The 13546-nt window shown below is 39.3% G+C and overlaps 1 protein-coding gene across 1 annotated transcript in view; it reads right to left on the bottom strand.

The window, feature by feature from the left end:
* The window catches only part of GAP43 (growth associated protein 43), a 98642-nt gene that overhangs the window by 38928 nt on the left and 46168 nt on the right, over window positions 1-13546 (bottom strand). Inside the window, exon 2 of the mRNA XM_007985735.3 lies at window positions 6129-6726. Within this exon, the coding sequence (XP_007983926.1) occupies window positions 6129-6726 (598 nt within the window). The remainder of the gene's footprint in view (window positions 1-6128; window positions 6727-13546) is intronic.

The following is a 13546-nucleotide window of genomic DNA, read 5'->3' as shown; positions in this document are numbered from 1 at the left end:
TTCTGATAAGCTAAACTTAGGGTATCAATTGCCTACAATAAATAAAATGACTTTCACCTGATTAAGATATTAAAATTTCAATTTTTAATTTTCAGATCCTCCTGGAATAACTGATGTATTTGATGGAGTCAGTAATACACCTGTTAAGAACAATCAATTCCAACTGATCTTTATAGCTCTCTCAGGTCTAATAAAACAGTACTTGGAGTGTTTTTGAAATAAGAATCTAAGACTCAGAACTAGTTTAATATCCCCAATAATTCTGGGGTGATAGGGCTGTGAGGGAATTATGATCAGGAATTTTGGTAGTTACTAGATACCCATCTGTAAATGCTATCCCTAATAATTCCCAGACAAGAGTCTGGAGTATCCAATTATCCAAAGAAGAGAGATGTTCTTATATTATAACACATTGCTGGGGTCCTTAGACATTTCTCTTCTCTTTGTTTCTTCCAGAATATCACTTGGATAAGTGTCAGCATTCAGCATGTGACCTCTCAGACTCTCAGAGTTAGGCTTCTAGTTCAACATTGCTAGCTGTCAACAATGATTAAGTGCCATAGTCTCTCTAAAGCTAAGATTTCTCCTTGTAAAAAGGAAAGGGAAAATTACACTATTACGTTACTACCACAGAGAGGTTATGATGATTAAATGGAATAATCCCCACATAGCACTCAGCACAGTGCCTGGCAGTTAATAAATGCTCATTAAGTGCCACCTATTATTAGACTTTTATATTTTAACTCTTGAAAGAAAACCTTAAAAACCAACTATAGTAGTCCCTTTTCCTGAGGATGATACACATGAGGTCCAGAGAAGCAATAACTCTCCTAAAATCTCTCATCTTGTTGGTAGAAATATTGAGACTAGAACCCTGGTCTCTTTATTTCAGTTCAAAGATCTTTTCCCCTCATTATATTACAGGGCAGGTAGGACAGAGAATGTCCTAGTAAGGTCCTTGTTGGTATTTCCCAATAGCATCAGATCATCACAACAGCTAAGAAAAAAAGAAAATGAAGAAACTGAGATAAACATAACACCTTAATAGAGAGAAAGAACTGTAGGGCTACAGCTATGGTGAGGATTTAGAGTTCTATCAGTTTGATCCTTGTTTTGTCACTGGCTGTATGTGTGGCCAGAATACCCATTTACTTTGTCCCTATTCTTGGAATATAAAAATAGAAAGAAAAATGTTATCAAATGACATTGGGCTGTTGTCAAGAAAAGCCAATAAAAATGATTACTCTAGCAATATGAAAGTGCTCCATGAAAGCTTAATAATCAACAGTATTTAAGAGGTATACCACTGAGTATCTGACAGGGTGCCATGTTTTATAAACAGCATTTATGGACTTCCACAACCAAAATTTTCATTCTTTGTGAGCTGTGTATAAATTCAGGAAGTGGTTGAAACCACATTTCAAATCAACACTGCTCATGAGGCACCCTGCCAAATAAGTGTAAATATCCTTGGAAAGTCTCACATCTGACACACAGCTTGGTAGAAGTGGACCTATCTTTTGGAAAGCTGAAAAATAGATGGTTACCTTGGACCTTAGGGAAACTATTGTTCTGGAAAACATAAATAATTTTTAATCCAGAAATATGCACTGGGTATTTCATTTACTTACAAATAATTATCATTCTAGAAATTATAAATTTTGCTTCTATTCTCTTTGTTAATCATTTGAGTATCAGGACACACATTCTATAAAACATTTTTATAGTAAGTAGTAGACTGCATCTTGGCCCCTGAAGCACTGCTTCATTCATATTTTGTCCAAAGTGCATTGGTAGAGAGAATACCCCATACCAATTGCAGAATTTAACTGATATTATAAATATGATTGTTTTCAATGTCATTCCCTGAATTTCATACTACCTCTACTACCAAGTAAGAATTCATTAAGGTCAAAAGACTATATCTTGTTTTTGTTTTGTTTTGGTTTGGTTTTTCTGAGACAGGGTCTCACTCCGTCACCCAGGTTGGAGTGCAGTGGCACACAATCATGGCTCACTGCAGCCTTGATCTCCTGGGCTCTGGTGATCTTCCTACCTTAGCCTCCAGAGTAGCTTGGACCACACCACCACACTCTGCTAATTTTTTCTATCATCTGTAGAGATGGGGTCTCCTTCTGTTGCCCAGGCTGGTCTCAAACTCCTGGACTCAAGTCCTCCTGCCTCGGTCTCCCAAAGTGCTAGGATTACAGGCATGAGTCACCGCATGAGGCCAAAGGATCATATCTTACTCATCTTGGTGACTCGAATACCTAGCACAGAAGAAAGTTAATAGAAAGAGAAGGGAAAAAGAAAGGAAGAATAGAATAAAAGGAGAGAGAATAGGAAGGAAGGAGGGATGAAGGAAGGATAAAAAAGAGGAGGAAGAGAGGTAGGGAGACACTAAGTTAATTTTTCTATTCAGGGAATGGCAAAAGGAAATTCCTCCCTCTTTTCTTGATCATTACTGATGGCATCAATTTGCAAGATGTACTGAGACCATGAAAATACAATGCATGCCGGGCGCGGTGGCTCAAGCCTGTAATCCCAGCACTTTGGGAGGCCGAGACGGGCGGATCACGACGTCAGGAGATTGAGACCATCCTGGCTAACCCGGTGAAACCCCGTCTCTACGAAAAAAATAAAAAATAAATAAATAAAAAATAAAAAAACTAGCCGGGCGAGGTGGCGGGCGCCTGTAGTCCCAGCTACTCGGGAGGCTGAGGCAGGAGAACGGTGTAAACCCGGCAGGCGGAACTTGCAGTGAGCTGAGATCTGGCCACTGCACTCCAGCCTGGGCGACAGAGCGACACTCCGTCTCAAAAAAAAAAAAAAAAAGAAAATACAATGCAGCCAAGATCAACATACAGAACATCTGAAGTCACTCAGAACTCCACTTCCAACTAGCATCAGTCAAGGACGCTGTGGCAGTCACCCAATCAATATCACTGATTGATAGCCTTCTGGATAGGTTACCTTGGTAGTACCACATCACTGAATATGACCACAGTAGAGTCCTCTGTTGGGGAAAATCAATAGGCTACCATGGAGAAGAGGAGACATAACAGAGAATTCCTTCACTGAGAGCCAGTGAGCACAGTGACATGGCTCGGCAGGAGACCCCAAGGACATAATCATTAAAGGGGGCTTGAAAGTTCTCTACTCATGACTGAATGGGGCAGTGTCCCACAGATGTTTTAAATCCTCCTCTCCCTCTGAAGGAATCATTATCAGAGGTGCACTGAAATGTTTTGGTTCAAGGCACATAAAGAGCCGGGCAGGCAGAGTGGCAAAGTAGGGCGAGGGGGACATACTTGGAGAATTTAAAACAATGACAATAATCAACCAACTTCAAAGATCAAAATACAAATGACATCCCCCCCATAACAAACAGGTTGGTAGTAAGTAGTAAAAGAAGTAAACTAAATAACATTTGTAATTCCTGCAACGTTTCCATAGGTATTAAAGTAATAACCATATCTGATCTAAAATGTTTAAGCCTGATACTGACAGAAATTATTTTCTTGAATTCTCTCTTTGTACCTATTTTGCCCCTTACCCTATTGCACCCTCTTAGACTGTCTGTCCATGCCCCTCCAGGCAGCTGTAGAATCCTAAAGTAACCCATGGTAGCCACACATTTCCAAACAGTACAGCCCAGTGGAAAATGCTGCTACTTTAACACAGGTTAAAATGAAATACAGTGGAAGAAAGAGGAAATGCAGTACAGGGCACCTGGGAATTTGGACCTGATATGATGTGATAGATATCCTTGTCACCTCTACCTTCTGTGATCCCATGAGATTCATCACAGCGGGGTAATTTGTGCTTGTCACATAGAGCAGGCAAGGCTAACAGATACCTCAATCCAGAAAGAAATGACAGGCAGCATTTCTGAACCTAACCAAGAGGACAATACCTACCCACCTCTAAGAAACAATGAAAATTGCCCTTTGTGATTACCTTCAAGTTGAACTTCACCTATTTTTTCAATCACCTTTGAATCCACACGATAAAGTCTGATTAATTAAGATATTTTTCAGTCAGAATCTGTAACATTTAGGGCAGAGAAGAGTGCTGTTTGCTTTCACTGGCCAGACACATTTTTAATCAAATAAATGAACAGAATAAGCAAATATGCAAGAGAAATACATAAATGAGTGAACAAATTATTATCTATAATTTAAATTTCATCAATTTATATTCACTATTTGACATTTGTTGACAACTTACTACATAAAATATTTCATTAATTCATTTGGAGTTATCATAACCTGAAAAATAATGAAACCTAATTTCTTTTAAAATACATATTAGACTTCTTACTGATTCAAGAAATCCTTCTATCAACCCAAATCATAAGCATATACCTAAAATCACATCATGTCTCTGTTTCTCACAACTTTAGAAATCCCAGTTAAAAAATATGGCCTGTGCCATGTCAGATCTGTTCTGTATTTAAAAGCATGATTAATTTCTAAGATTTATGAAAATGATACATTACGTAACTTATCTATATGCAAAGTGATTTACAGACATTATATCTGAGGCTCAAAGCTTCAATCTAAAGAAAAGTAGTTAAATTTTGCTTTGCTGAGTAAATTAAAACTCACACCCCACTTTTTATCACATGCCTTACCTTTTCCAGGGAAAAATTCCCATCTTCTAAACCTCGATGTCTGGCCCCTGGGACAGTTGTGTGGTTAGAATAAAGATTCAAAATGAAAAGAGGCATATGATTTATCCAGAGCTGGAATATGCTAATAACAACGTTAATTAATATGATCTGGCATCTTATTCACAGAAATTTAGGGATAAGATGAAAGAAGTGTAGACCTAAAAATATCTAGGATGCCACCTACCATATTGTCGTATCTGATTTTGGAGAAATGTGTATCAAAGTAAATGTCCAGTCATTACTTTCTCAATCTGATGGTCACATATCAAAACATTTCTCAGACCATTCCCACGGAATGGTTTTTCTCCCAAGGGGCACACTGTGGTTCAGTCCGTATTTGGACTGTTGGATGACAAACATCATTGGTTAAACCGAGGCACTTCCAAAGGAGTAAACCCAATCTTTTAAATGGACACAGAAGAAACTTTATCTTTGAGGATCTTTGGGGCTGGAAAGTATTTATGGGTCATATTAGACTAGAGAAAGATCATAGAAACTGTTGGCCTCCTTTACCACTGTGGATGTGTTGGGGGTGAGGGAAGGATCTAGTCTCCAGGGACAAAGCTCTGTTGAATTTATCTTGCTCTGGGAATATTCTATTCCAATTCTGCACAATTGAGCAGTAATAGTGAAAACACTCCAACTTTCAAGTTACAGTTCCAAACTGAAGAGAATCCAGTACCTTTTTGTAATCATAGGAACCCTCAATTATTTATGCATATTGTAGAAAGTTGTGTCTTCAATAATAAAATGATTATTTATGTTTGACTTCACAACATAGTCTGTATTTGGGGTTTTTCTTTTGTTTTTGGCAACATCGACAGACTTATTTTCCCAATTATGTTTGACCCCAATTAATGTTACAATTAACATTCTCTCAGCATACCCACATATACACACACTACTCACCAACTGATGGTGGAGAGCATGCCCAGAAACATAATGTGAGATAGGGAAGGGTGGTCTGAGATTATACTTTTGCTGCCAGCAATTCACACACTAGATAATCTGGATCAAGAAGAGGATGGCTGTATTTATACCAGGCATTTTCCGGAGCCAAATAATCACATTAGCTAATTCCCATCCATAAAATATATGTAGCCTCAGTAATTACTTATTAAACTAAGTCTATCAGCACACAGAATACTTTTTTTAAAGCAGATTTATCTAGTTTGACTGCATATGTCTATCCAATTAAGATAATTGCCAGATCCTTCTAGTACTGGCTGCTACATAGACCTGCCTGAGTCCTCTCTCAGGCATGGAGATATTTGGGAATGTAACCTTAGCTCTTAGTCCTGCCACTTTGGGAAATTAAGCACAGCTTCCCTTGATTTCTGGAAAACACCTTCTAGACTTTTTCCTCTCCCTCGATGACCCAGGTGGCCTGGCCTTCCGAATAGCAACTCCCCTCCCCATCCACCCATTGCATCTGACCCTCGCGGTTGCTCACCTACGTTCTCTTCGGCTTGGCTGCTCTCCCCAGTCTCCGTTGGAGGCTGGGCTGTTGCCTTGGCAGCAGCATCTTCTGCAGCAGGGGTGGTGGCAGCAGCAGCAGTGACAGCAGCAGGCACATCGGCTTGTTTAGGCTCCTCCTTGGCTGGGGCATCTTCGGCCTTGGAGGACGGCGAGTTATCAGTGGAAGCTTTAGTGGCACTTTCTGTCTCAGCTGAGCCGGCCTTCTCCTCTGAGGATGCAGGAGCCTGAGGGGCTGCCTGCTCTGTGGCAGCATCACCCTCTCCCTTCTTCTCCTCAGAAGGAGTTTCTCCTGCTTTGCCGGGTTCATCAGGCTTGGAGCCAGTGGCTGGGGCTGCTTCGGTAGCAGTGGTGCCTTCTCCCTTCTTCTCCACCCCATCGGCAACAGGGGCTTCATCCTTCTTATTGGCTTCAGCCTCAGCAGCTTGAGCATCATCCTTCTTCTCTCCTTTGAGCTTTTTCCTCGTTATGTGTCCACGGAAGCTAGCCTGAATTTTGGTCGCGGCCTTATGAGCTTTATCTTCTGGTTTGATACCATCTTGTTCAATCTTTTGGTCCTCATCATTTTTTTCAACCTTTGTGGAGAAAAGAGGGGAAAAAAAGGAGAGGGCTCCAGTGATGTTCTTCTCCTTTAAATCTCAGCATTCAACAAATATTTATTAAGTGATTTATGTTGTGTCTGGCACTGTTTGTGGAGTTAAGAATTCAACAGTACTCTGGAAGTTCAAGTCAAGCCTCATCTTTCTCCCACAGTATTGTATGGGAAAAGTAATGTCCTTTGAACCTTTCAGAATCACCGGCAACTTTTTTTTTTTTTTTTTTTTTTGAGATAGAGTCTCAGTCTGTCACCCAGGCTGGAGTGCAATGGCATGATCTTGGCTCACCACAACCTCCACCTCCCAGATTCAAGCAATCATCCTGCCTCGACCTCCCAAATAGCTGGGATTACAGGAATGTGCCACCACACCCGACTAAGTTTTGTATTTCGTAGAGACAGGGTTTCACCATGTTGGCCAAGCTGGTCTCAAACTCCTGACCTCAGGTGATCCACCCACCTCTGCCTCCCAAAGTGCTAGAATTACAGGTGTGAGCCACCGCATCCGGCCACTGGCATTATTGTCTACGTATTTCCTTTCCCCAGCTCAATGTTGCTCCACGTCAAACTTAAACCAGCCTTTTTTTTTAGATGTACTTTGACAACTCAAATCACATTTACAGGCTGGGTACAGTGGTTCATACTTGTAATCCAAGCACCTTGAGAAGTGAAGGCAGGAGGAACTTGAGCCAAGGAGTTCGAGACCATCCCTGGCAACATAGTGAGACCCCATCTCTACAGAGCTGGGTGTGGTGGCATGCACCAGTGGTCCTGGCTACTCAGGAGGCTGAGGCAGGAGGCTCACTTGAGCCTGCAAGGTAGAGGCTGCGTGAGCTGTTGTTGTGTCACTGCACTTCAGCCTTGGTAACAGAGTAAGACCTTGTCTCAAAAAGCAAACAAACAAGAAACAAAAACAAAACATGAATCACATTCACCCCAGGTTTATATCAAAGAGCTCTGAAAGATACAGGGTTTTCAGGGTTTTTGAGAAGGACTTTGTATAAAACTTTATGGTTTAAAAAAATAGTATGCAAAAGTCTACTTTCCCCCCAAGTTTTAAGCCTGATAAGGAAATTAATAAATTCAAGACAAAGAGTATAGTAAAAGTTTAAACCATAAATCCCATCAGGATTTTATGCAAAATGTAAATGAGTTCCAGGTCTTTAAGGGATTTGTTCAGAATGTGACAGCTTACAATGCTGGTCACAAAATAATATCTAACTTTCTCTTGCATGTGGTCCAATATTAATAATAAACATACCAAACCTTCAAAATCTGAATAAAAAAAGACCATTATTCCTGAATTTTAAAAAATGATGGGAAACACTGTTTCTCCTTTTGAAAAAGCAACATATATTCACTAAGTCACAATTCCTTATTCCCAAAGCAATTGGGAACCTAAAATGTGTTCATATTATCATCAACAGAGCCATCTTAGTACTAAAGACAAGAGACTAGCATATAGAATTTTACCTTTTGATGGCAACATTTGTAGCTTAATATATGCTGCAAATGACTATTTTCCACATGAAAATTAAATCAGAGGATAGGAACAGCAGGTATGGTCATAGAAAGAATTGTGTAGGCAAGTACACAAAATTCTATCCAGTTCCATTGTTTACCATGGTGCCCCAACATGCCTACTGATAGTCTCCAGTCTTAAATTTCTTTAACTTTCGAGCATTGAACTTTTGTTCACTTTTGTGAACACTGTTCTAGCAGAAATAACAGCAAAGAACGGCACAGCAACTTTCCCTCAAAAGACCACTAATAAGAGAGTGTTTATCATGTAACATGTTCAGAGCCTGTTCTCAATCTTGGATTGGCCTTGACCTTTGCTCCAGTTTAGGAGGTAAGCTAATACAGAACAACTCAGGACAAGTTTTCCATCTGTCAAACCAGCTCTGCCCCACTGACCCAGCTCCTGCTAATCATGATGTGGGACTGTTAGACATTCTTTGGACAAGCATACAAATCTGTTGCTGCATAGGACCATCAACATACCAGTGGATACACAAAAGTATTTTTGAAAATGAGCTACATGTAAGAGTAAAAGCAGGTTTGATAATTTTCTCAGTCAAATTCAAGTCAACTTTTCCTTCTTCCTTAGCTAACCATGCATGTATACACACGAAGATTAAAGGAGTAAGTGAAAAGCACTTTGGAGAGGCCCGTCCTGCTCCCTCCTCCACTACTCAGTTCTCTGATGTACTATCACCTTCTCACTACCCTGCTGCTCTTGATGACTCCTACTGGGATGAGCACAGCCCAATCTGAGACACGGGAGCAGCTGTCCCTGCCAGGAGCTCTCTGCTCAGAGATGGAAGCATAACCCTGTAAAATTAACAGTTGTGAATGGAGCATGGAGCCAAGATGTTGATAATTTATTTTACTCTATCTTGAGTTTTCTGAATGAAGCACCATCTTATATGTTAGGACACCTGCACTTGGGTATTGACGCCAACTGGTTCTTTAATACAAATACTGTTCTTTGTGAAAGTAGACAAGTCAATTGTTTCAGAAGGGGCAGGCGTCCACAAAAGGCTCCCTAGTGACTCAAGAAAGCTAAAATTTTAGAGCTCTGTCTTTTCTTTATGAACATAAGGCACAGGGGGATGAAACTCTTGAAAATCTGGAAAACACAAAGAGAAGGAAGCTGAGAGTCTACATGATATAAAGAAAGAAACTACATGGATAAAGAAAGGGCTCTCAATTTTCTCTCTCCCTCCTCTTTCTCTCTCTCTCTCAATTTTTTAAAGCATCTGCAACTCTGATTTTCAAAAAAATCAGAATTTAAGCTTCTGAACACAGAATCTATGACTAGGGTGACAAGATTGTGAGACAAACCTCACCTAAACAACCCAGAAGTATAAGAAATTCAAGGGAAGCAGGAGTGAGCAGAAAGGGGGAGAATCATGAAAAACAAGAGTTAGGAGAGAGAGGGGAAGACAGTCTTATAACAGCCAGGTACCCAAATAAGTGACTATCCCCAAAAAGATGCGCAAAGTACTCCACAGGCAGGTAGCTCATCCTGGAGAAACTGCTGGACTTCGTCATTAGAGATTTAGGAAAACTAAATTTTACAGATTAGTTGGGGGGAAAAAAAGACAATTAATAGAAGTTTTTCCAGATAGCAGTAAAGAAACAGACACAGGGAAAGGAAAGGAAAGGCAGGAGAGAGGAAGAAAGGGAAGCGGGGAGGAGATGAAGAAATGAAAGAAGAGGGGGGAGGAAAGGGAAGGAAAGAAACCAGGCTAAGAAGAGGGCAGACTTCAGTGACGGAACAGAGACATCCATAAATAAAAATACTTTAAGTTAAAACTGGGTTCAAAGCTAGACAGCACTGGATTGTGTTTGTGTGTCTTTCTTTTGTATTTCTAACTGATTCTATTAATACTCCTTAAATTACAGGTTATTTCCTGGTAAAATTCTTTTCACAGTACAGTATAAAGGAAAGTGGACTGGGAGCGTATTTTATTGTGTATTTTGTTAAGGAGGAAAAGAACATTTCCCAAAACTGGCTATGTGGAGTAGCCCCAGGTTCTGAGAACACTTTGACCCTTTCCCCACTAGAAATAGAAGAGCTTACTTAAGATGAAGGACATTCAAGCCCAGAGAAACCACAGACTACTGAGCACATTCAGCACAATACTTTCACTTTCCAAAAGGGGCAGCCCTGGCTCTGAAAAGTTAGGTGACTTGCCTAAATTCACAGAGCAAGTGAGGGAGGCAGTGGCCCAGCTTGTATTCGACCTCAACTCTTCTCCCCTCCCACCTACCTCCAAGTCCAATTTTATTGCATGACTGACCTGGAATAGCTTGGACTTACTTGTAGTAGATAATCCATAAGGCTTCACGTCAGCATTTTCATTCATTTATTCATTTAAAAATATTCAGTGCCTCTGTGAAGCACTAGACAAATGCTACTGAATGGAAGGATACTGTGTCTACCCATATAGAATCCTTTTGAAAATACACTTAAACCACACCATAGTACTTTAACAATCAGTTACTTCCCAGGAATTTGCAGTAGACACCTGATCTTACACTCATCTTTTCAAGTGAGGATAACACTCTAAAACTGTGAGTTACAGATGAAATGTACAGAAAAAGAATCCTGGTATCTAAATGGCTAAAAAGTCAGCTCATAAAAGTCACTAAAGATAGATTTATTTTTTAAACTAAGCCTTACCACAAATAAGCTTTGTAATGAACTCAAATGTTTCTGAGGGAATTTCAAAGTTATTTCATTTTTACACAGAATTGTTGATATCTACGAATTAAGTAAAGAGGACATTCCAATGCAGTACATTAGAGGTAGGAAGGGTGTCATGAGCTGCCGTAAGTTTTTCAGGAATCTTTATTGTTATGGCTTAATAGTTCTTTGATTTGTTTGAGGGCTCTGCAATTTATGATGTCTTAAAGGAAACCAAGGTATAGAACATCCCTACTTTTTAAACAAACATTAAAATCTCAGATGAATATTGGTTGGAAAATGAAGAGTACCATTATACTAACTTGTTGACACTAATGAAATTTCTAAATCCATTAGACGAATAAACAATAATTTTAACTGATATTTAAAAATTACAGATAAGCAAGCCAGAAATAAGAAGTAATTACTTAAATATCCAACATTGTTGCTCTGGTCTTCTTTTCCTTTGGGGAAAGGAGGAATGGACAACTTAAGATTTATTCTAAAATGTCCAAATGTTTGCATTCAACATGTTACAAAAGAGCTCTAGGCAAAAATCCATGAATGGCTAACTTTCAGAACTAAAAATAACATCATCCATTCATCTGGGATACCTCAATGCATTTCACTTTTCCCCATTATCATAGGAATGCCTCAACCTTCCAAGCAAATTAAAACTTGGCCCTGTATATACTTCTGCTAGCTATAAATAGTACTATTATAATACTTAAATTTTTAAAAAACAGGATTGAATTTTAAATGTATTACAAATCATTGATGTACACAAATTCTTCTTTCTGAGAACATCTTTAGTAAACCAAAATATAACCATTTGATCAAGCAAAGTTATTTTTGAGAACAAACTTGAAAGGCCGGAGATATCCTAAGCAATATTTTTTTAAACATCCTGTAGTTTTCATGCCTATCAGAATCTTGTACAGCCTGTAAAGGAACCAGAATAAAGTGCTGATAAATATAAATGAAATATAGGAAGTACCTACTTATGGCTCACTCTATTTTTTTATTAATAATTTATTGAGGTGAAATTCACATAACAAAATTTCACTCTATTTTTAAGCATCATTGATACCATGGCAATTGACTTTAGGGAAAATGTGCAAGTATTAAAGTAGTTCACAGTGGAGCTTCTGTACTTTCTTTAAACCTAGACAAAGATCAAAAACACAGTAAAACATCCCTTATGGAGGAGAGAGAGGACGGTGGGCCAGCCTCCTCCAATTCTATAGATGGAATGTCACTGCAGGTTTCGGTGCAGGTGTAAGGAAGAAAGTGTCCTTTAAAAAGATGAAAAGGCACAGCGGGCATACACCGGATCCCTCAACATGAAGTCTGGTTTAAAGGCCTAACTAAGGGATGAGGAGAATGGGGAGCAGGATGCACAGAGAAGCAGTGAAACTGTAAAAGGAAACAAAATGTCTCATATTGGAAACTGCGGTAGTAATGTTAACTTTTCAAATAAGAGCTGGTGATCAAAAGCTGGGTCTTCAGTCCACTTTAATGTATTATTTATTCAACATGTACAATCCACCTGCTTCCAAAATAATATGAGGTTGTATCTTCAACATAGTATAAAGCATTATCAGAGTAGAACTCAGTTTCCACTCTGAAAAGTTATGTTTTATTTTATTTTATATATCTATAACCCTATTATGTCCCACAAAGACACAGAAGAGGCAAATAACATATTGCAATTTATGTCTTCAAACAGAAAAAAACTCAGCCTTTGAGAAGTACCTTGCCTGTTTTACTTACAGCTGAATGCCCAGTTTCTAGAATGGTGCCTGGCACAAAGTAGATGCTCAATTAATATTTGTTGGATGAATCCAAAATCTGAGCATCTCTATTAGTGCTATTTCAGAAAGATAATGATAGGTGAAGAAATCTGGATTCGATTTTGTCAATTTTGTTAAAATCCTTCACTTCTCTGGTGGAATTCAAGAGCATCTGACTACAACAGGTATATGATTCCCCAATTACAGAAATTAGTAAGCAGAGGTTTAACAAGGAGAGAAATAGCAAAACTGTAGAAATGCCATTGATCATAATAATAAACAAGCACTTGAAAATAATAATACATATAAGATAAAGACAACTGATTTATATTTATCTATTGACTTGTTAGAGTCATATCAATAAAACTATTTTTCATGTGTGTCTGTGTACTTTTTCTTTCTTTCTTTCTTTTTAGACAAGGTCTCTCTCTGTCACCTAGACTGGAGTGCAGTGGCTCTATCTCAGACGACTGCTGCAGCCTCGACCTCCCAAGCTCGAGCAATCCTTCCACTTCAGTCTCTCAAGTAGCTGGGACTACAGGCATGTGCCACCATGCCCAGCTAATTTTTGTATTTTTTGTAAAGATGGACAACATTTCACCATGTTGCCCAGGCTGGTCTCAAACTCCTGGACTCAAGCCATCTTCCTGCCTCAGCCTCCCAAATTACAGTGGGAGGGATTACAGTGTGAGGCACTGCTCCCTGCTTATATGCTTTTTCACTAGCAAAACTGGTGAAAATGGCCGGGTGCAGTGGCTCATGCCCATAATCTCAGCACTTTGGGAGGCTAAGGCGGGCAGATCACCTGAGGT

Source organism: Chlorocebus sabaeus, chromosome 22, assembly GCF_047675955.1.
Source record: "Chlorocebus sabaeus isolate Y175 chromosome 22, mChlSab1.0.hap1, whole genome shotgun sequence".
In the NCBI taxonomy this organism is placed as follows: Eukaryota; Metazoa; Chordata; class Mammalia; order Primates; family Cercopithecidae; genus Chlorocebus; species Chlorocebus sabaeus.
This window is presented reverse-complemented; position numbering and strand designations above follow the sequence as displayed.